This window comes from Xenopus tropicalis, chromosome 9 (assembly GCF_000004195.4).
Source record: "Xenopus tropicalis strain Nigerian chromosome 9, UCB_Xtro_10.0, whole genome shotgun sequence".
NCBI classification, from domain to species: domain Eukaryota; kingdom Metazoa; phylum Chordata; class Amphibia; order Anura; family Pipidae; genus Xenopus; species Xenopus tropicalis.
Window position 1 is genome coordinate 34913179 of NC_030685.2, and position 24843 is coordinate 34938021.

Here is a 24843-nt window from a genome sequence, read left to right on the forward strand (position 1 = left end):
GTCACTATGTACAACATACAAGTAAGTTAAAGATGATCGTTCCACTTTTAAAAAAATGCGAATGTAAAAAGAAACCTGTAATCACAAAATTAATTTCACAACTGAGGATTAAAAATCCAATAATGGCAAAAAATGTAGTAAACTATATTAATCTTTAAAACTGTATTAAGTTGACAAAGTCAGCAATAAAGTCATGTTTTTAATAGCAGAGACAAACTTTTTAGCTTTAAAGATTATATGGGACGCTTTTGCTCCTGTGGCATACCAAATGGATTTTGCATCTGTTGGCTGAGAGGAGTCCATGAATCTGCCCCGAAGCTAGTAGGTAGACTTATCTCCTGTTTTTCAGGGGTTATAACCAATACGCTTACATGAAATCCCAGTATAGTTGCAGTAGGCTTTCACAATAGCGAGAAGCAGCAAGTTTTAAGTAGGTTATCTTTTATGTCTTTAAAAACATTCTGGAAAGTTTGAGATGCCAAAATCTGCCAGTGCTCTAGATCAAGTGTATTTTAAGAAACTCAGCTCCAAATACTGTGTGCTAACTTAATATCCTACTTTAAACTAGGGCCACTTAAGCAGGAATTACAAGCCTATATGACCCTATCTAAGGATGCTTATACTTTGGTAAGAACTAATCTTTATGTCGTGGGGACCAGAGAAAAGCTGCAATCAAGATCCTGGACCAAAACTGTCAGGTTTTATGCAAGGCTCACTGTGAGCATGTTGCATGTTAATATACTTAAACTCAACAAATCTCATTTTACTAGTAACAGGCAAGGGTTGCTGAACAAATTCTTTTAGCAGGATTTGCCTGCAATCATTGGTGTAAATTTCCATAGTAATTACCTTTTGTGTGTTTTTGTAAAATACTATCACATATAGAAAGTAAATAAAGAGGTGAATAACTATAAATTATAGCCATGTCATACTTATCAGGTATAAACATGACAGTGCAGACCCAACACCAATAACACTTTACAAATATAAACACATACATTATTAGGAGTTACCTCTACCTATTTACTACTGTACCTGCTTTAAGAAACATTTGTAATATTTCCTGTCGGAGAGACTTTTCAATGTTGAAATAGTCATTATCTTCATCTGCTTTCTGGAGGAACAGAGGGATGTGTTGAAACACTATTGCATGTTTACATTTCCGCTCCTCAGCTATGGCTAGTTGAGCAGCAAGCCAACGGTCATGGTTGTCTTTTAGTTCCGGGCATTTGGATGCATCAAAGAACAGCTGAGAGTTGAGAACAAGAAAGAAAACGCCGCCAACCCAGAAAGAGAAGTAGTCATCTCCCCAACTGTCACAGTATGCCTGTATTGTTTCAGGGGTTGGTGCATTGCCTATGTCATGATTACCACTGACAAACACCAGTGGAATTTCTTGGTGAGTTTTCTGAAGGACATTTTTCAGATCTTTTTCTTGTTCTTCTTTCCATTCTATTCCTAGAAAAGAAATGTAAAAGAGGACAATTAGGAAAATTGTAAATGTTCTTCAGTAATTAGTCTACACTCTTTAGGCCAGGCATTACATTTACCATCAACCAATACAGGTGGGTCAGTCGAAATGACTAAGATACAGAGAATACAGGTTTCACTTCCAATACAACTAAACAATTCACTTTCATTTAAAAGGTATATAATCAACTCTACAAAGATTACAGAAGATCTATAACCTTGACACCTTCTGCCAAATATGTTAACTGAAGGGCCAACAGATTGTCAAGCTTACATACAATCACCACCATATCATAGCACCATGAAAACCTGAAGCATTCAGGCACCATAATATTGATTACACCATAGCAATTAAGTCCCTTGGAACTTGGTGCATGTTTACACCCTCTATGTAAACCAAGAGACTGAAAAGTGGATGCTGCAAAAACAGGGATAGGATATTCTATAAGATATTAAAAGTAAATTTAAAGGTGAACAACCCCTTTAAATGGTTTCAGTACTGAGATTAACTGCCCCCCCCCCACATTCCTCGGATTCAGGCTGTAAACTCCTGCACTGTTCACTCCTGTAAGACGTCAAACTCAGACTGTTGGTTCCCACATTGCTTAACTGGTTACACCTCAGACAGCAGAAGCAGCAGCGACATAGTATCACATAATAGAGTAAAACCTTTTTCACGCTGGAGTGGTCATGATCAGTTACTTGCATTGTCATGTTAGGTTTCCCTGTCTCCTTCCCTGTTCTACTCTGCCTGTGTGTGCCATACTCTGGCTGCCCTGCTCTACCCTGCCTCTCTGTGCCATACTCTGCCTGCCTGTGTGTGCTATACTCCGGCTGCCCTGCTCTACCCTGCCGCTCTGTGCCATACTCTGCCTGCCTGTGTGTGCTATACTCCGGCTGCCCTGCTTTATCCTGCCTGTGTGTGCCATACTCTGGCTGCCCTGCCTCTCTGTGCCATACTCTGCCTGCCTGTGTGTGCTATACTCCGGCTGCCCTGCTTTATCCTGCCTGTGTGTGTGCCAAACTCTGGCTGCTCTGCTCTAACCTGCCTGAGCGTGTCATACTCTGCCTGTCCTATGCTGACTTTGTGTGCTGTACTCTGCCTGCCCTGCTCTACCTTGCCTATGTGCGCTGTACTCTGCCTGCACTATGCTACTTGTGTGTGCCATATTTACCTGCCTTATGCAGCCTGTGGGAGGTAATTTAGCATTTAGAAATAGTTGTTAGGGGTTTGTAAGGTGCGTAATTACTGTATATTGCTCTGCTATTCACAGGGGAGGAGGAGGCATATGGATTGATGGGTATGTCTTAATATGACATTATAAACTTTTTTCACATTTTGGTGTACTACCACCATTAATGTGGGTATGGTCTTAAAAGTTCTTGTTATAATATGGGTGTGGTTTGAAGTGAGTGTGTTTTTTTTAAAAAAAGTGACTTCCATTATTGGCCCTCCACCACGTAGGCCAAGCAGGAAGATTCCAGAAATTGGACAGCAGTGCTCTACAGCACTTAGCACATTAAACATGCCTGCCTTAAGGTAATGGCACAAGGGGTTTTAGCTGCAGTCATTTCTAAGAGAGAACCAAAGTTAAATACACTCTCATCCTGTAGCAGCTGCTTACCTTTCACTTCAATGGGAAATACTCTGCTTATGGCACTAGGGATTGTAGTACTTTGCTCACAGGCAACTGCCCTTAGGCCACAGTCACACGTGATATACTGTCCAATTCTCTCCATCTGCTTTTTTTTAGGCAGGAGGAGAGAACCTAATCTGCTTTAATCCATAGCTCTGTGTAGCTCCACGGACAGGCACAGAGTCGGCCTGAGTGTAGATGCACTAAGACTCATGCTGTGCCTGTTAATGAGCTCCATTTTTTCCAAGAGCACGTGTTGTTTTGAGACGAAGGGCTGGTTAAAAAAGGCTTAAACATATTTTTTGCATACAGGAAGCTAAATGGACACCCCTGTATTTTAACATTAGAAAGATGCTTTAGAAAACATAGTACGCCACATGTGACTGTGACCTAAAACTGGTTAAATTCAGTCATGCAACTTAAAATACAAGTTTGGGAAATTATTAAAAAATTCATAGCATGTAGAAAAAGAGTACTCAAAACATAAAAAAAGACAATATAATGTCCCGCATTATTCATTGCAGTCGGTATGAGACAGAAGCTAAGGAAGGTAACGGTGTGAAAAAAAATTATACTGCAACCAAGAAAACTGCTCAAATCCCATCATATATCAGCAGCTTATCTATGGCTCTATGGTTTATATGTTATTAAACTAGGTTTTCTAAAGTATCTTTCTAACTTTAAAATACACGGGTGTCCATTTAGCTTGCTGTATGTGAACATTATCACCTCACCTTCCAATGTGAAAAAAAACTTTACGCTTTATTTAAACAGATCTTCATCTCCAAACAACACATGCTCTTGGAAAAAGTATTGCTTCATCTATCACTCCTCTCCCACTGAAATGTAGTGATTTTATACTTTTATAGTTGGTAACAGGTTTAAAAAAACTTCTGCAAATAACAGTCTTGGGAAACAAAGCTGCTTTTCACTAATAAATAAGGAGTTTTTCTAATTAGTTGATGGCGATGCTAGTGCTGACATAACCAAAAACTGTATATGAAAAGCAAAAAATCTTTTACAGACTTAATTAACTCTCTTAATATTGACAAAATGACTGCAATGGTGTTATAAGAACCTGCAGATCATTTTAAAGGGGCAGTATAGCCCCTTTATCAACATTGCTTTAATCAGAAGTCCACAGAGAAGCTCTTCTCTCGTTTATACCAGTTGAAGCTTTTGCAACACACTGAGATAAAGAGTAGGTCTTTAAACAGAGGGTTTCTCAGCCAACTGCTGATTTGTTTTGTTTTTTGCTCCCAAAAAACAGAAAGTAGAATGCAAAAGCATTTAAAAAGTCAAAGGGGATGGATTTCTTTTAGGACCTATAAATACTACAAAAAGTGCAGTTAAGTAGCAATCAAGAAGGCACAATAGAACATATGGAACAGCTTGATTTAAGTGTAAAGAGTAATTTCAAAGTATATTAATATTAAATATATTAATAGTGTGTGGATATATGGAGATATTTTGGTTACAGCGTACACTGAAAAAGCAAATATGCTTAATCAGTTTATTTCTCATATTGTCAGGACTGGCCACTGGTGAGTGACCAGCAGGTAGGAGGCTAAGTAACCCAGGAAACACCCATTAATGGCTGGATGATGAGGGGAAGCCATAGTAAGGTGAAAGAAAATATTTAATAAGCAAAATAAGGGAGGTAACAAAGGTGCAGACTGAAAACTAAAGTCCAAATACAGGCCTTTGGTGAGGGTAATGGTAGCAGAGTCCAGTAACTGCCTGGAAGGTCAGGGCTACTAAAAGACTGGCAAAGTTTGTAAGGCAGGCTGAGGTTAGTGGCAGGCAAGCAAGGTCGAGAAACAGGCTGAAGGTCAAACCAGGGAACCCACAGAAGACAGGTACCAGCTTGGAACAGGAGCAAGGAACCAGACAGGAAACACAGGAACCAGGAATCACAGGCTAGATCAGGCTTAGGAGCTCTGATGAACAACTGTGTGTTTCAAGGAGCAAGCTTATAAAGACCCATAATAGCATATTCATTAAAACCTGTTGTTAACAAGGTAGGTAAATGATTAGCAGGAACAGATATTGAATGCAGATTAGAAATACTGTGCAGTTCCAAGTGGCTCAGAAGGCAAATGCAGGAGCTGTTCAGTTCTCACTTCAGAGTTTGATTCCACACAGCTCCTGCCACATACACACAATTGAGGTGTCAGAGGTAAAGGACCAATAACACCTAAATTGATGGGATAAACCCTTTTTGGTGTGGAGGTGTGCTCAATGACATGTTTCTCTTCCTTTTAAAAAGTTTTTGCTTATGACTGGAAGTCTTTCTTCATTGGTTGGTAAGAAAGGGCACTATATCTAAATTTTAGTTATGTCAACTGTTAAAAGATTACTATAAATATCATTTTTTCTCAGGGTATGAAGCCCTGGAGTTTTAATGTTACTTGTTCACAGGACCGTCATATGTAAAGTCTGGTATGGTATGGAACCAATAGATTGGAAGAAAGCTGGTGCAATAACAATATTCATGTGGTATTTATTAGTCTGTAAGTTTGGCATCTGCTGTGGTCAAATTTGTTGAAGGTTTTTTTAAGGGATCACATTCAAGAGTATGTTCTAAAGAATGGCATTTAAAGCATGGCTTTATAAAGCACAGACTGTATCAAACAAATTGGTCTCAATTATGAGAAAAGGTTTGCCAAATTGGGAATGTTTACATTGTGCAAGAACCACTGATAATTTATTCAGCAGTAGATCTTTCCAGCAGACGCAAAGGTGTTCATTCAGGTTAGAAGACAAGAGGTTTCATCTTAAGATGCAAAAGGGACTTTTTTTTTTTTTTAAGAGAGAAAGCTTTTAAGTTGCTGAATTCATTTCCTAAAACAGTTTTACTGGTAGAAGGACCAGATAGTTTAAAAAAAAAAAAGTTAAATGCCTTTTTAGTGACAGTGACAGTAACTTCATCTACTGTATTATAATGTGATATGTTGCATTTGTTGCTTATTGTTTTAATTATGTTCAGCACAAACAGTCTTTATTGAACTAATGTTGGAAACAGGAAGGTTACTGACCCTTTCATATTATATTACTTAGTATACAGACAAGACCTACAAATCAGCCCCTTTACTACAAACAGTTGCAGCATTTTTAATTGGACCATGTTTTGATGAAACAAGTCCCAACCCCCATATAAAAAGTGTGACAGACATTTTCCTGTGTAGCAATAAAGTTCCCTTAACTAATTTTATTTTATTAACAAAAGTTTATAAGAATCCAATATAAGTGAAAAATATAGCTTCCCACTATCTTGGCACTTCAATTTGTTGTTTCTATTTGGGAAACTAATCTGTTGATTTTTTTCTATAATTACAGGTTTTAAATCATTTTGAAAACTAATGGTTTTATGTGAAGCAATATTTATCCTATAAATAAAAAATTAATCTGTTTTTAATGAGTTGCTAGTTGAATGTTTTAAAGTACAGAACAATTGCTAAAAATAAAGCAAAATGCAGCCTGCAATAAGGAAAGGTTAAAGAGCTCAAAAGAATGTAAAACTGAGGGACCTTTGTTTATACTGTACACTGTCCTTAGAACCTTGCTGTGAGTATCATTTGCTCTGATGGAAGGAAGAGAACCATGAAATCAAAGCCAGCCTTGACCAACCGGTAATTCCAGTGGGTTGCAGCCAAATTAACTGTGCACACTGAAGGCAAAACCATTGGCACATAAATCCAGATTCACTGCAGGAGACTGCACACAACTAAACATATTAACTACATGGCTACAATCATTCATTTCCCTCTGGAAACCTTGCTAAGATCACTCTGGCTCACCAAAGCCTATCACATTAGGGTTCTGCGTAGAATAACTGGGAGAAGACCGCATCCGTGGCTAGATGGTGGATAAAATTTCAAATTTGTAAAAAATAAATGCAACAATGTAATTTTTATTGCAATTGACTTCTTTTGACGCAAATTAATGCAAGTGAATTTATTGTGTTTAATTGAAAATGTTTTTTTTCCCAATAAAATTTAGGAAAAACCTGAATGTATCATACATTTACATATTACTTTTGTTCTCCAAAATTCCAAGGCCTGCACCAAATATAACGTTCATTCAAAAAACTATAATTTGTATCCTACTGTTATTAATGAACTAATGTTCTGAGTACAGGTATGGGACCTGTTATCCAGAATGCTCGGGACCTTTCCATAATTGTGATCTTAAGTCTGCTAAAAATAATTTAAATGATGAATAAACCCAATAGGATTGTTTTGCCCGCAATAAGGATTATTTATATCTTAGTTGGGATCAAGTACAAGGTACTGTTTTATTATTACAGAGAAAAAGCAAATCATTTTCAAAAATTATAATTATTTGCTTATAATGGAGTCTATGGGAGACAGCCATTCCGTAATTCAGAACTTTCTGGATAATGGGTTTCCAGATAACAGATCACATACCTGTATATCATTTTAAAGTTAAGAGCTTACTTTTGTATAACACATCTCAATATAGTGTTTTCAATCCCTTCTATTAGGACTTATAAAAGTGCATAGGGAATTAGTCATTAGTGGTACTTTGAGAACTCTGAGACCATAGTTTAAAACTATTTAGATATCTGCCTTACTTACTTTCTTCTCTTGGTTACTTTTCTAAGTAATCTTGTTAAGGTCTTAAACACCTCACTCTGATCCTCCTATACAAGGAACACCAGGAAAGTCAGCCTTTCATTAATCAATGCAACTAGAGTACCGTATGCTCTAAAATGTGCTGATCTTTAGAAGAACAAAGGCACAAGAACCTGGTCTATGATTTCACCACAATTTGTTCAATGATCAGAGATGACCTTCATTAATCCAGATTTCAAAGCAGAATGCCACAAAGTGAAATGTTTTATGTAGTTTGTCCCATTATAGATTGTAGTGTTACAATGCAAAAAGTGAAATCAATAAAAAAGCAAGGTTTGAAGATAACTAATAGTGCTAATTTTAGGAACCATAACCAAGTGAAAAACAGTAATAAGAGTCCAAAGAGGACTGCATCTTCTAGCTGTGTGTTCAATGTAATATATGTACATAAATATATATGCCAAGGATTTCAGATGTATGCTAAATGCTGCAGAGACAAAAGATTGATTTTTCTTTTAGTCAGATGTATGGATTTGTTGATTTGCTCTACTGAGGTACATCCTTCAGAATCCAAGTTGTCACACAATATCCGATTAAAGTGTAACAGTTCAACCACCCAAGGCTATGCAGAGATTTTAATGAGATGTCATGCTTGATAACAATCCTTCATATTTCTTATTATGAACCTGTGCGAGTAAGACAGGTTTCTGTTTGAATGTGACAACTTCACCTTAATTCCTCTCTGGCTACTGCATACCAAAGAAGAAGAAGAAAGATTTCATTGTCATATTATGCAAAATTTAAGCCCATTGAATAATAATATTTAAAAACTTATTATCAACATATGTTTGCATAGAAGGTGGCTGAAATGCATAGGGAAGGTGTGATGTGGTACTGTAAGTGTTTTAAACATTGTACATGTAAGTGAAACTCTGTTAAATGCCAAGACAAGGAAATGCTCAGCATTAATATGACATTCTCAAATGCATTGGCATGGGTTGGTTAAAACCTGCATTGAGCAAAAGAAAAACCTGGAATTCCCTGACATACTACAAATCTATCGAGAGGCTGTCACACCATTATTATACAGCATGTTAGGATTATTAGCAGAGAAACACATACATAGATCGGTATAGACCCATTTTTAATTTTAAATATACATTTACATTTTAAAGAATGTGATTATATTTAATTTATCATACATGCTTTTCCAATTCAAAGTTATATGCATTATGCAAGGAATGTCTGTTGAGTGCAATAACGCTACTATATCAAACTTCAGCCACTACTGCCTATAATGTACATTGGTGCTCTACAGTGTACTTCTCTGAGTTGTAAACTTATGGATTTATGTTTTAGAAGCCTTAAAAACCTCTCTGTTCCCTTTTGAGTACAGGAATTGGACCCCTTACCTGGACACCCATTATGCAGAAAGTTCTAAATAACGGAAAGGCCATCTCCCATAGACTCCATTTTAATCAAATACAGGTATGGGACCTGTTATCCAGAATGCTCGGGACCTGGGGTTTTCCAGATAAGGGGTCTTCCTGTAATTTGGATCTCCATAAGTTTGTTACAAATCATTTAAATATTGAATAAACCCAATAAGTTTGTTTCGCCTCCAATAAGGATTAATTATATCTTAGTTGGGATCAAGTACAAGGTACTGTTTTATTATTACAGAGGAAAAAGGAATCATTTTTAAAAATTTTAATTATTTGCTTATAATGTAGTCTATGGGAGCCTTTCCGTAATTCGTAACTTTCTGGATAACGGGTTTCCGGATAAGGGATCCCATACCTGTAATTCAAATTTTTAAAAATGGTTTCCCTTTTCTCTGTAATAATAAAACAGTAGCTTGTACTTGATCCCAACTAAGATATAATTAATCCTTATTAAAGTTTAATTTTTTTTTTTAGCAGACGTAAGGTAGGAGATCCGAATTACAGAAAGACCCCTTATCCGGAAAACCCCAGGTCCCGAGCATTCTGGATAAAGGGTCCCAAACCTGTAATCAATCCTATACTTGTATGTACATTATGTAACTAATACAGTGGCATTTATCTGAAACATTACCTACAAAGAGAGGTTTTGCTCCTCCCACCCATTTATAATTATTAAGGTATTCATACATTTACCAGAATACACAACAAGTGGCATAAAAAAACAAACAGGACTCGCTTTGTGCTTTTAAAAATTGTTTACAGTCAGGAGCCAGTGAAATGTTATCCTTTAATGTCACAGAAGTACATTATCCTTAATGTCAGAGAAGTAAGCAAAGTGGTAGTCTATTACATTTGTAATACCATCTTTAAAACATTGTGCTTAATAAGCTTAAATGAACCAAGACAATCCTATTATGTACATTACAGTTCAGTTTGTTGGCATATGGCACTGAAGCTTCTTGGTTGATAAGCATCTATACAAACAAGGGTTATAACCTGACAAACCTTAACCTCGATCGACACCAAAAAGTGATTGTTTTTTAAATAACAAAAGATCTGATTGATTACAGCAACAATTCAATGAAACAAATCTGACATTGAAGCTGCGTTTTAAAACCATAGCAACTATATGAAATAAGAATCACTATTCCCCCCACCTTCATTTCCAGTAAATTCTACTTATAGCTGCTATCCCAGGGCAGACAATTAATGGTATTCTGTCCCAATTTCGATTATACTAATTCAACTTTCCACAAGCTTTAAAGGGCACTTGTCACTTAAAAACTGTTTTCAAACACCAGAGGTATGGGCTAACAGAGCCCACACTCCGGATGGGTAAAACAAAAGTATTTTTTGCAAACCCTCTCCCTTGTGAGAGCTATTGTGCCCCCACACTGGGAAGTGCCTGGTATGGGTGGCCATGTTTGGACACAGATATGCATAATGACCTAGTGCCCCAGCACTATAAAGTAACCAGAATTTTAAAATGGCAGCATTGAGCAGCACTGCAGAGAACTGCTAAGAAAAATGATAATTTTTACTAAAGGGTATATTAACTTGTTTTGGCTTCTTTGACAGAATTCCCAGTAGGCTAGTGGGACTAGTAAGGGTATTGCTACTGGTGTTGATTTAGAGCACAAGAATGTCAAGGATTTTGTTTGATTTGTTCTGAAAACAGTAGGCCTGCCTGAAGTCTTAATAAACTGGGCATTTCCTTCTCTGCTTAAAATCCTGCACACCTACCATTATAAAAGCTAATTTTTTTCATGTATGATGTTTCAGATGTAGGCAAAGATTTTAAAGGAGAAGAAAAGCCTAAGTCACTTGGAGGTGCCAAAATGTTAGGCACCCCCAAGTGACTTTAATCACTTGTACCCTGGACTGGTGTCCCTGTTAGGAGAAAACAGCACCAGCCCGGGGTAACAGTGGGCGCTTCCTTTTTCCGCGTTGGCGCGCTTGCGCATTAGATTTTGCCGGCAGAAGAATGTACCCTGGGCTGGTGCTGTTTTATCCTAACAGGGGCACAAGCCCGGGGTACGTGTTAAGCGATTAAAGTCACTTGGGGGTGCCTAACATTTTGGCACCACCAAGTGACTTAGCCTTTCCTTCCCCTTTAAGGTACATATACCTGCTTAAAGGACTGGTTAGTCATGTAAACTTGGCTTTGCTAAAATGGCAAGTGTTACCGATTTTCTGTGTGCTTCAGATGTTCAGCAAGGGGCTGTTAGAGCTGAGAAGTAGCAGAGACAGGATGATTGGTGACTGGAGTTCCACAAAGACTGGGAGAAAGTCTGGGAGCAGAGTGTTAAAGTCACTGGAAGAACAAAGTGTGTTACAGGTCAAGAAGCAGCCTGATTCAAAAGAAGGGATCCAATGGAAGTCTCTATGCATGCAGCAGTGTGTTGTACTGAGAGAAAAACATTAGTATGGCAGACTTCTAAAAGGGACTCTGAAAGGGTGATTAAGGTAAAAATATACACTGGAAATGTTTTACTTCCTTGCTAAAATTCCTAGTAAGGGACAGGACTAGTAAAGGTCTTGCTTTGTATTGTGTAAAAAAACAAGAATGTGCCAGCGCATTATACTCCTTTAAATATAAAAAGAATGTGCATAAAACTATGGTGTTTTAAGTTTATCAGAAATGTCTCCAAAAACCCTAGTAGTCGCTTCCATCTGTTCCACTTCCTGCTGCCTTCTTTCCCAAGAGCCACTCATCACATGTGCTCTGTGGCACAGAAACTATTCAACAACTAGGCTGACCTGGAACAAAAGCCTGTCCTTTTCTCCTTCCTACTGTGCTTTTGGCAGGGACCATTAGAACACACCCACCCCTCAATTGAAACATGGACAGGAATCATAGCAGATATATAGGGATCTCCAATAAAGGAACAGTTTTTAAAGAAAATGATAACTTTTAGCCCAGAGTAAAAGCTGACACATATATTATTCATCATTGTCTACAATAATGGAGGCAATGTTTATACTACATGTCTCCTTTAATAAACTGGACATTTGCCCTTTGGAAAATTGTCTTTTCTCCCCTTAAAATCCTGCTTGCCTACCATCTAATTTTTTGCAGTTAAATGCATCAGCTTGCTGTGCCTCCATGGCATATCTGTAGATGAAATTTTCAACTCTGATGGACTGTCCGCAATCCAGCAGGATCACAAGATGGTCTGTCAAAACTGAACTGAGCTGCCATACAAGCCCAGACAGTTGGACAGCAATTATTACCAAGCAATGCAGAAAATACAAGCCATTCAGATAGAGCAACTAATCTTGCTCTGTCTTGAGGGACAATTACTCTGAGGCTTAAAGTACACTGGGTTGCTTATCTGCCTGTGGGGAAACACACAAAACACCCACTGAAAACAGATGCCATATTGAAAAAGTTCCAATAGCCCCAGGATGGTGTATTTTTCAGTAAAGAGGAGCACTGGCCAGGGGTCCAAGGTTAGTAACTGTATTGACTGGGTGTAATAGATTTACACCCCTCCCACAACTTTCCTTGTCCTTTCACCAGCCAACAGTGAACCAGGCAATACCCACCACATGCCCATTAAACACTAAAGCACAAATATTTGTTTCCCTAATATGGGAAGTTGAACTAAGTATTATAAATTTACAATTTTATGTGTCCCAAGGAACTTGTGGACCCAGCATATTTTTCATAGTGGCCCATTCCACTGCACCTTAGCCCTGACAGACTATCAAAGTGTCTCCAGTATATCATAGACTGTGGAAAGGAGCCTAGCATTTCATGAGTGTCCAATGCACACATAGCCACTGATTCACACAGGTCATACCCCATCATGGCATAACAAATTACCCTTTTGTGTCCAAGACTGGCCAGACTGGGAAACCTAGAAAAAGTTGATGGGCATTACGAAGGGGTACGCTCCCGAAACGTTGCTACACTTTCAATAAACATGAAAGGTCTAAGCCCTGCTTGCATTACATTCATTGTGTCAGTCAACGTTTACCATGTTCTGATGAGGGCACCGACCCTAAGCTGTGCACTGGGTTAACAAACCACTTCTCTTCATAAGCTGCATAACCGAGTAATTACACATGATAACAAAGAAGTGCTTTAAAAAGAGTACAGGTATGGGACCTGTTATCCAGAATGCACGGGACCTGGTGTTTTCCGGATAAGGGGTATTTCTGTCATTTGGATTACCATACCTAAAATCTAATTTAAAAAATCATTTAAACATTATTAAAACCCGATAAAATTGTTTTGCCTCCAATAAGGATTAATTATATCTAAGTTGGAATCAAGTACAAGGTACTGTTTTATTACTACAGAGAATAAGGAAATCATTTTTAAAACTTAGTATTGGTTGAGTTTATGGGAGATGGTTTTCCCATAATTCACAGCGTTCAAGATAATGTGTTTCCGGATAACTGATTCTATACCTGCACAGTACATTCTTACATGAGCATTAATAGGCACTCTGTATTTCTATAGTATCAGGACTGTATACCATTAAAGGCTTAGCAAAACATGAATTCAACCAAAAGCATGTAGTGGCAGACTGTTATAACATTTTTAGTCTTAATGAAATTTAAAAAAAAACAAGTATTTAAGATGATCATTGTGTGCACCCAACTGTCCCCAATCAGTTTTGCCATTTTCCCCTAAAATTTCCTGTGTTTCAGCTCTAAATTATGCAGAATTCATTCCCTCCAGAGCAAATTGCTTACTGTGATTATATTTGCCAAGGCATTATGATTTATTAACTGACAGGCATTTATCAGCAGTGATATTTTTGGCCTAATGGCCTAATTTTCAGAAAAATGTTGTACAAGTGGCTCTCTGCAGAATACTGTATCTCAGAAACCAGTAAAAAGATTTAAAGGGGAACTCCAGCTGCCGAACCAAAAGAGCCCCACACAACACAGAACCCCCTCAAGATACCTGTCACTGTAATCTGTTCCTTCAAAAAGTATGAATAAATACCATGTTTATATGCTGATATCCGTCTGCAAAACAGTTCTCTTTCTGCGTCATTTTAAATCCTTGCAGAGGAGGGGGGACTAAAACATTGTGGTTACAAATTGTAACAACTTCTCCACAGCTGACAGGCAGCATGCAGGAACCATATAACCCACAATGCAATGCACTGTGTGTTTCTTTCCTCATTGACATCACATGTGCAGGGAATTGTGGGATATGGATGATGCAGGCTGAAGACAGTCGACTACTGATTTAATGTCAGTATCAAAGTAGTCTGCCAGATCAGAACAGCGGGTCAGGCTTAGGTAACTGTTCCAAACCATTATTACATTAAACATCATAAAAAAGGCTGCATATTTTTTTTAATTGATGTATATCTCAATGTTGCTTGATATTATGTTTTCAAAAAGCATATATTGTGTTTTGGTGAAGTTCCCCTTTAAAAAATAAAAACAAAGGGAAACCATAAGAGTATGCAGTTCTCAGGTTGTCTGTAAAATAACTGCCAAAATAAATGGCTTATGCAAGACTGCATGCTAGGTTTGTAACATATTCACAGAAACAAAAAACATAAAAAAAATAATTATTCAATTTGCACGTAAGGCATAGTGGCCCTTCCATAAAATAAACCATGGCATTCTGGAAAAACGCATTATAATACTACTTTATATGAAATGACTTAGGGTAAAGGCACAAAAGCAGGTTTATCATTAAAAATGTAATATAAGAAATATACAGAAAAAATAAATGCTGTTATACATGTATGAGTGGTTTTAACCTTTACTAGACTCACAACCTTGTTTGTTTTTATAACCAGTTCCTTCAAAATAAAAAAGTGGATACAAATATATTTAACCCTAGTAGCCCAGGCAATGTACATGGATCTACCAGTAATATTTAACTACTAGTTCTCCACATGCTGTAGAATTATAATTGCCAGCATCAGATTTTTAAGAGCCACACTATTTCAGCCTTGCAATTTACTAGAACTACTAATAAAATGTACACTAAAAGCAAGCAGAGGTATACAGGTATGGTATCAGTTATCCAGAAAGCCGTTATCCAGAGAGCTCTGAATTAGGGAAAGGCCATCTCCCATTTAAACAAATAATTCACGGTTTTTCCAGTAAAAATACAAAAGTACATTGATACTTGATCATAATTCTAACTGGAGGCAAAACAACCCTATTGAGTTTATTTAATGTTTAAATTATTTTAAGCAGATTATTATTATTATTAATGTATGGAGATCTCAATTATGGAAAGATCCCTTATTCAGAAAATCCCAGGTTCTGTGCATTCTGGATAACAGGTCCAATACCTGTACTGGGTATGCATTCACGTGACATCACAAAACCAACTCCTCACACAGTAATCATGTGGGCCGGATTGGACTAAGAATACCATTAAGAGACAAAAAACTAAATGTGCTCTCTCTACCTGAACCTTGGGTGCTTTAGCTTCTACAACACAGTAACCAAACCGTTTAAAACTAAGAATAACCCAATCTGTCCAACAATTCTCTAAATGACATTTGGCTGACTGCTCAAAAATACAAACAATAAATATTAAAGGAATACTGTCATGGGAAAACATGTTTTTTTCAAAATGCTTCAGTTAATAGAGCTTCTCCAGCAGAATCCTACATTGAAAACACAGATTTTTGTATATTTAGTTTTGAAATTTCACATGAGGCTAGCCATATTCTTCATTTCCAAAGAGGCTACAGCCATGTGATCTGTACTCTCATAAACTCCAGTCAGACTTAACTGCTGAGCTGCAAGTTGGAGTGATATCACCCCTGTCCCAGCAGCAGAACAATGGGAAGGTAGCAAGATAGCAGCTCCCAGTAGATATCAGAATAGCACTCAATAGTAAGAAAGTCTGGCTTGGGACTCCTCCAGTTACATGGGAGTAGGAGAAACAATTACCTGAAAGCAGTTCTAATGTGTAGCACTGGCTCCTTCTGAAAGCTCAGACATAGCGACAAGGCACTAAGATGGCTGCCTATACACCAATATTACAACAAAACAAAATATTAATATTGTTGGTTAAAGAATAACATTTTTAATGGTAGAGTGAATTACTTGCTATGGCAACAGTGTCATTTACAATTAAAAATTACACCATAAAAATCAGGACAGTATCTCTTTATAGAAACACCTACTTGCTAGGGAATGGAAGACCAGACATGCATAAAACAATAAAAACGGCATATTTTATCTTAATTATTCCATCCAGCAGAGTAAAGTTATCCATTTCAGGAACATTTCATCTACCAAAAGTTCAAAATATGCACAGATAGGAAAATATGCATCAGATTACATAATGAGCACAGGGCAGCCTTTGACTGGCTTCAAGCTTTAAAACATAAAGCCCATTTACTGCAAGATACAAAGCAAGTAGTACAAAATCTACTATATGCACAACAAAATGTCTGGGTGTATCTACTAGGGATGCACAGAGTCCAGTTTAGGGATTCAGACGAATGCCGAACCAAATCCTAATTAGCATATGCTAATTAGGATTTGGAAGGGTTTAATGTCGCCGCAACATTTAAGCCTTTCAAATGTTGCAGTAACATTAACCCTTCTAAATCCTAATTAGTATATTAGATTCTGTTCGACCAGGACCGAACCCTGCCGAAAAAGGCCGAATACCGAACCAAATCCTGGATTCGGTGCATCCCTAGTATCTACCTGTAACCAATAGTGAATAAAAATGAGAAAAAGTTTAGAGTTTAGGGACTATGAACTCATGTAAGCGAGTTGCATAGTTTTTAATGGTTTTGTTTTTTATATTACGCTGCTTTGTGTTCATTATACAGGACTGCTGGATATGCTGGCACTTGATGGTAATATGGTGCAGTTTTGCCAGTGCCAGTAAAATAGAACAGAAGTGTTTATTAATAACTTATATGTGAAGCTATTTGCCCGATGTGTATATCATATATGCCCTCAACTTTTGTTAAAATTTTACCTTTGCCAGTTGTGTCTTAAAATACATTTACAAACGAAGTGGAGAAATCCTGCATGGAATCTATTTTAACATTAGCACAAGCAGCTATGTGCTGCACTTCCTCTGGCTTTGTTTCTAAATATTGCACAGCTCATTAGGGCTGAGCAGTTCTTCAAGTGACTGTTAAACCGAGATTTCTCCCATCGATGTTAAACTTACTGAGAATATTATAATGATAAAAAATTAGTTCATTGTTTAATATCTCCTCTATTTCTTCGAAACCTGTTCAGATCTGAAGAGGCCAAAACAGAAAGAAATGTCAAATAAGATAAGATATATAGGAAGAAATCCAAAAAAAAAAAAAATCCCCAAAAAACTTTCAGATCCTCTGCATACCAGAGTTAGAATTCTGATCTTAGCTGGGAGCACAGACACACCTCCCATATAAATTTAATTTCTTCAGTATATATATATTTTTTTTTTTTAAATTAGGTAATTTACTCTAAGAGAACTGCAGGCAATTATGAAGTTAAAGGAAGTCACACAAAATAGGCCAGCTAATGGCACTGATCCTTCTGAACATCAATGCCAATATCTTTTTGGTCTTTTGCCAGAATGTGTCTTTCATCAAACCAGCTGGACCACTCAATGCAATCAAACACCAACATCCACTTTCTCTACAATTAATCTTCACTATATACACCATGCCCCACTTTAAGTTACAGAATGGGCAGAGGATATAACTACTTGCTTAGAAGGTCAATGGATTGGGATATGAGCTACATCTCTCTATGAAGAGCTGGAACAGAAATATTCTAAACCATGCAACAGTTACTGGGTTCGGTTGACCCTTTAAGTAACCACAAAAAGCCTACGACCAGAAACCTGCTACATATTTATATAACCAAGGCTTTCTATGACAAGTCTACAGATGTGTTTTATACAATGCGTAAAACAGTGCTAGCAAATGAAAAAAGTGGCAGTAAAGATTGATGCTGCAAGATTTTGGTCTTTTTTTTGGTGTCTGAATTATTTAACTTTACTTGTTATTCAGCTCTCCAGTTTAAGATTTCAGCAGCTCTTTTGTTGCTAGCGTCCAAATCGCAGTAATAAACAGCAACAATAAAGCTGCAGCAACACAAAGCAATAGTAATTTTGTTACCGGGGTCAGGGACTCCCCATTTAAAACCTTGAAATAGGCAGAAGAGGAAAAAATAGTTAAAACTTTGAAAAATAAATAATTAGACATTCTATTACATAATAAAAGAAGTAAAGTAAATGGTTACAGGAGAGTTGCACAGGTCCCTTGACAGGATGTCACTTTTTGACTAGACTTCAAAAAGTTATAATGGAGACTTCTTTTTTAGACATTAAACCTAGGATTCTGACACTTTAAGGGATGCTCTGTTCAACGGTTTATACTATTCTGAGAAGATAGCAGTTATTGCTTGCAGCAAAATGGGCCAAAATTGCAAGTGGTTAAAAAAAATGAAACTTTCAGAAAGAACCATTATTTAAAACAGTCACAGCATTTGGCAAGTATCAATATGAGCCCTAGCCACCTCAAAGATGTTTTAAAGCATTTCAGTACCTCAAGTGTCTGTGTGCTAAACTTCCCCCAGCAGCTTGCTTTGCATCATCATCATCATCATCATCAATGATCCCCTAGTGTGTACACTGACTCTCGGCCTGTGCAAAAATCAGTCTCTCCACTGGCATAAGCCTCTACCTTGCCTGCACCCAGAAGCATTGTGTTGGCCCAGGCAGTGGATACTGGCAAAGAAACACATAGAAGGAAGCTGATGCCAGTGGAGGGGCTGATTTTTGGGCTGCGTTTTTCCTGTGTGGCATCAGGCTTTTATTTTACATGTTTTATCATCCTAAATTGCAGATTTGAAAAAAAAAAAAAAGTTATTGAAATTCTGTTTCTGTTTCTGAATTTCTTGGATGATTCCGGAGGGTATAGTTGACTAAGGCTATAATTGCACAGGGGTTTTGAATGTTTGAATGTCCATTTGGGTAATAATTGTGTTTTCTACGATTGCCCTATACCAGTGGTGTGCAACTCTGTACATGTAGTGGACTGATTATCATATCACATTCTATAAAAGTGATAAGGTCATACAGAGACGGCTATAGAGCCCTTGAGCAGACACATAAAAATCACTTGGAGGAAGCTGCCCTATACTTCTTTCAGAGCTAATTATTTGCATTTCGTCTTGACTTTTCTCGGGAAAAGGTCTAAGGCTAATGGCACACATGATACTGTATCTATTATTTTATTCTAGATTAACTTAGATTTGGGCCTTAAAAACAGCCTTGCATGAGGCAAGACTTCCTCTGTGCAAGCTGTATGTGGCCAAATATACATGCTTCCATGAACTCTAGTTATGGATACTGATATACTGTAGTTCAGTAACAGTGGTAGAACCAAGTAACCTTGCAGTAGTTTAGTTTTTATGATTGGGCTCTCATTAAAATGTCTTTGTAGCAATGTGTTATTTTGTTGACGTATTACCTCTCAGATGTACAATTCAGAAAATGTCAGCACTTTCATAAATAACTGATAATAGCAATACAATTGCTTTGACAGGGTTGTTAAACAGATTAAGCTCTCCATGCACTGAGTGTTCAGTAGCTGCGTGGTTGCAGATTACTTAGATGTAACTTGCTAAGTAAAGACCGAGGTTCTTAGTGACAAGTGGTTTCCTTAAATACCAGACTTTGAGATCCGCATATCTATGAACACTTTTTCTTTGTTACCACGTCATTTACTTTTCATATGACTCTTACCCGGCATTGAATGAACGAGGTCACCGCACAGCACAAAGAACTTCGGTTTGGGGCTTAGCTTATTAATGGCCTTCACAGCTTCTTCAGTTAATCTGATCTCCTGCTCCCATTCATCACCTCCATAATCACAATCACCAATTTCCCAGGATTTCATAAGGCCAAATTGCGGATCTGCTCCTTGTATAAAGTAGAAGGGGCCTTTCCACTGTGATTCTGCATCTTGAGGGGAAAAAATACAATTGGAAATAATAAGCAATAACCATAGGATTCAGCAAAGCAATATCATTACATGCTGTTAAAGTGCTTTTCAAAAATTCATGTCGGGTTTTTTTTTTTCTTGATAAAAACAAGAACAATTACTTTGGGGGAGAAACTATATACACATATCGTAACTCTGGTCTAAGAAACTACCTTTAATGTAAAATTTTGAAATAAAACCACACAACTGTGTATCTTATAAACCTAATGTGCATTATGGCCTTGAGAGAAATGGTTCAACAACTGGTTCAACTCAAAATGTTTATTTCCCCACTACCAACACATAAAAATTATTTTAAAATGTACATACCCCATAAAAACAAAGCAGCAATGATAGAACTAATTTGTTGATCAAAGCAGGGGTTAAAGGAGAAGGAAAGGCTGTCACTAAGGCTAAGTTCGGCTTTTCACTGTACTGCGCAAGTGCGCGAAGAACGAAGAGGAGATGCTCGCAGCTACCCCGGGCTGGTACGGCTTTCTCCTAACAGGGGCACCAGCCCGGGGTAAAAAGTAAGCCATTAAAGTCACTTGGGGGTTCCTAACATTTTGGCACCCCCAAGTGACTTAGCCTTTCCTTCTCCTTTAAGTCCCATTCAAATTCAGTTTCAATAGTATACGTTTAGTAATTGGACACCCTGTCTTTGGGATATCTGATTTATTTGGTAGTTATATTTGGATTCAATATTAACTCAAAATGTGTTTCACATACATGTGTGCCCAAAACTGACGGTACCTAACACTGGCTTTCTATTACTGCTTTTTAACACTTTTGTTTCCTATTTAAGTTTTCTTCTCTTGGTTTTTAGTTTAGTTTTTACCTTGTACACACCTCCAACCATGCCTTTTATATTCCTCTTCTTTATTCTTACTATCTGAGCTGCTGAACAAATTGTCTCAAAATATTGATGTCTACATCATATTAACTCCAGCTTCCGAGCTAAAATTCCGAGTACTGCACAACACAGAAACCCCTAATATATATCACAGTAATATGTTCATTCAAAAAGTATGAATAAATACAATTATATATGCTGAAATCCAGCTGCAAAACAGTTCTTACCTTTCTGCATCTTTTGAAATCCTGGCAGGGGAGGAGGGACTAAAACAGCTGCACAGCTTATAAAGAGCATGCAGGAACTACACCGCCCACAATACATTGTATTGTGATGTTCCTTTCCTTGTTAATATCATGCGTGCAGAGAATTGTTAGATCTAGAGGATGCAGGCTGAAAGCAGGCGGAGGACAGTCGCAAAGTAATCAGCCAGATCAGCAGGATAACTGGGGTGCAGGCTTTGGTAACTGTTCCAAACCATATTGTTACATTAAAAATTATGAAAAGGTTGCATGATTTTTTTAATGATGTATACTGATGTATTTTGCAAAGGTGCTTGAAATTATGTTAATTTTCAAAAAGCTTAGGTTGTGTTTGGGGGAAATTCCCCTTTAAAGGTGAACTAACTCTTTAAAGGTAAAAGAAAGTCAAAGTCACTTGGGGGGTGCCAAAATGTTAGGCACCCCCAAGTGATTTTAACCGCCTACTTTTTACCCCGGGCTGGTGCCCCTGTTCGGAGAGAACAGCACCAGCCCGGGGTAGCTGCCTGCGCTTCCTCCTTTGCGATTCGCTGCGCGTGCATGCGCAGTAGAGTGAAAAGCCGAACTTAAACTTATAGTCGCTCTACTGTGCATGCCCGGCCACCGGCAGTTTAAAAAGCGGAAGCCGGAAGCGATCCGCTCCAGGTGCCCCGGGCTGGTGCTGTTTTCTCCGAACAGGGGCACCAGCCCAGGGTACGAGGTAAGCGGTTAAAGTCACTTGGGGGTGCCTAACATTTTGGCACCCCCAAGTGACTTTGCCTTTCCTTCTCCTTTAATGCTTTTTAGCATTTGCCAATCAAATAGCATAAAATGGAAACTTGAAGCAAGATAACACAAGAATTTTCATTAGTTTCTGTTTTTGGAAATGAAAATGTGTTTACACATATTTTATATATCTATTCTAACTCTGTCCCTACAATGCTCATGCATGTAGGTTCTCTACAGAAAGGTAAGTGCTGCTTAAAAGAACAATGTATTGCTTCTGGAACTCTCTAATAAAAGAAGGCTTATAATGTTGTATGTAAATTTATATAACTGACCTCAAGGCTAAGGGTTTGCAGGCAAACAAAAACATAGGGTTCTTGTTGTGACATGACACATAACATAATGATGATTAACCCACAACTGCTTGAAAAACAAACAAAAATTGTAGCAGAGCAAGACTAGATACAATCTAGCAGTGCCATACCACCTCAAACCTTATCTCTGAACAGTGTCCATAACAGCCACTTTATTCCTCTAATGACCTTAAAGGACATGTACAGTGTATTTCACTGGGGGTGCCAAAATACTAGGCACCCCCAATGAAACAGATTGCCAAATTTTTCCCCAGGCTTGAAAAACCTCCCTGCGCTGGCATTTTACTTACCATCCTACCGGCATTCCAGGCATCCCTTGTGAAAATCCCTGTTTGCTCATGCACAGTAGAGTAAACCCAGCAGATCTACTGTACTACTCATGCGTAAATCAGATCGGCAAGCGCCAAGGATAGAGGAAGGAAGGTATTGAGATGCTGGGGCAGCACTAAGGTTTTTTCCTGGGGCCCATCCAGTTTTCCTCTTAACAGGCACACTGGGCCAAGGAAACCATGGCAATCTATTTCACTGGGGGGTTTCTAACATTTTGACACCCCAGTGAAACAGACTACTACATGTCCTTTAAAACTTTCTTCCTCACCAATAAAATTCTTACATGATCTCTCAGAATTTCACCACAGCAGCACATACCTATAAAATTTATTGCACCAGGCATTGTCAGCACTGCACAACCTTCTGATCAAAGCAGTTGTGTAAGGTACATAGCCTTTATGGCTGATAATAAATATACAAACATGAGTGACCCCAAGCCCTAAGTCTACCCTGGGCTGGCACACTGTCATACTGCAAGAGGTAGCACACTAACAGTAAAGCGCAGCCTTGTGATTTATTTTATGTGGGAATGTTTAGTATTGCAATGCTCTATTTACATGCATAGCATTTTAAGGGGAATGTGATTTCCCTTGAATAGTTCAGAGACTTGATTTAAATTAGTTAATTTTAATTCAAATGTAATTCACTGCGATGTGTCCTCTCTGGAGCATAATTAGCATGTGAAAAACGGAAAGCCTGACTTATTTGATTGGTCTGATTGTACTGTGTGCCAGAATCTTATTTTGTAAAACATTTGTCTCTTTCAGCTACTTTACACAAATGATAGCATTAAAATAAAGCGGAACTCTACGTTCCCACAAGTCTTTTCCCACAAAACCAATTCAAGCAGGTTTAATACATTTTACTCTGGCCTGCTTTTTTGATAAACAATCTCACTGAGAGTGATCCAGTAATCTCTGCTAAAAAAATGTGGTTGCTCCTCTAAAACCCTTACAAAAGATATAGGAGACTAGCAAGACTAAAGATTTTTTTTTTTTTTAAATGAACTACCATGCCCATACATACCTCCCAACATTTGAAAAACAAAAAGAGGGCCAAAAAGATTTGGCGCAAATTTTTTTGGTCACACCCACTTTTGTGACCACGCCCCAATTAACACACCCCATTTTTTTCTAAAAATACTCCTTTTATATAGTTGAAATGGTGGGATCAGATGCAAATGTGCTATACCCTCATACTGTACTACCTAAGGAAGCCCACAGAGCCCCCCCCATACACAGTGCCCTTCATACACAGAGCCCCCCCATGTACAGTACCCTTTATATACAGTACCCTTTATATACAGTACCCTTTATACACAGTGCCCCCCCATACACAGAGCCCCCCATACACAGAGGCCCCCCATACACAGAGGCCCCTCATACACAGAGGCCCCCCATACACAGAGGCCCCCCCAAACACAGAGGCCCCCCCATACACAGAGGCCCCATACACGCTCCGACTCCTTCCGCTGCTTCTCTCCTGTGGCTCCTTCGCCGGCGGTCCCTGGCCCTTTTATAAGGTTGCGCCTGTGTGTACGTGTGACGTCATTACGCACGGGTGCAACCTTATAAAAGGGCCAGGGACTGCCGGAGAAGGAGCCACAGGAGAGAAGCAGCGGAAGGAGTCGGAGCGCTCATCTTAAGCCTTTTCATCCCGCTGTCGCGGATCCTTCTATGAATGTCCCGCATTTCCGTAATCTATTACGAAAATGCGGGACATTCAGGGAACTATCCGGGACAGCGGGATGCGCTATAGAAAGCGGGACTGTCCCGCGGAAAGCGGGGGTATGCCCATATAAAACATGCACACTATTTAAGAATACTTATAAAATGCATTCTTCTATACAGCAATGAACAGTATACAAGTTGTGCAGCAGAAAAGAAAACTTTACATATCATTTGTGTAAAAAAATTAAATGTGCATATAAAAATACCTTATAAGCAGGCTTACATATAGACCATGTTCCAGCTGCTAACAGAGTACAACTCTGTTATAACATTTGTGGTTAAGGTCTTACCTCAGAGGTGGTAACAGCGCAAAGGGAAATGGTTTAATAAAATCAAATGCAATTGCCTTGGTTTCTTACTGAAACTCACTGTAACAATTCTATGTGTATATATATATATATATAAATATATATATATATATATATATATATATATATATATATATATATATATATATATATATATATATATACAGTGTTGTGAAAAACTATT

The 24843-nt window shown here is 38.0% G+C and overlaps 1 protein-coding gene across 1 annotated transcript in view; it reads right to left on the reverse strand.

Moving 5' to 3' along the window:
• The window catches only part of cpped1 (calcineurin-like phosphoesterase domain containing 1), a 41245-nt gene that overhangs the window by 10744 nt on the left and 5658 nt on the right, over nucleotides 1-24843 (reverse strand). The window contains exons 2-3 of the mRNA NM_001016142.2: nucleotides 19862-20080; nucleotides 1036-1458 (exon numbers count right to left, since the gene is read on the reverse strand). Coding sequence (NP_001016142.1) covers nucleotides 1036-1458; nucleotides 19862-20080 — 642 coding nt within the window. The remainder of the gene's footprint in view (nucleotides 1-1035; nucleotides 1459-19861; nucleotides 20081-24843) is intronic.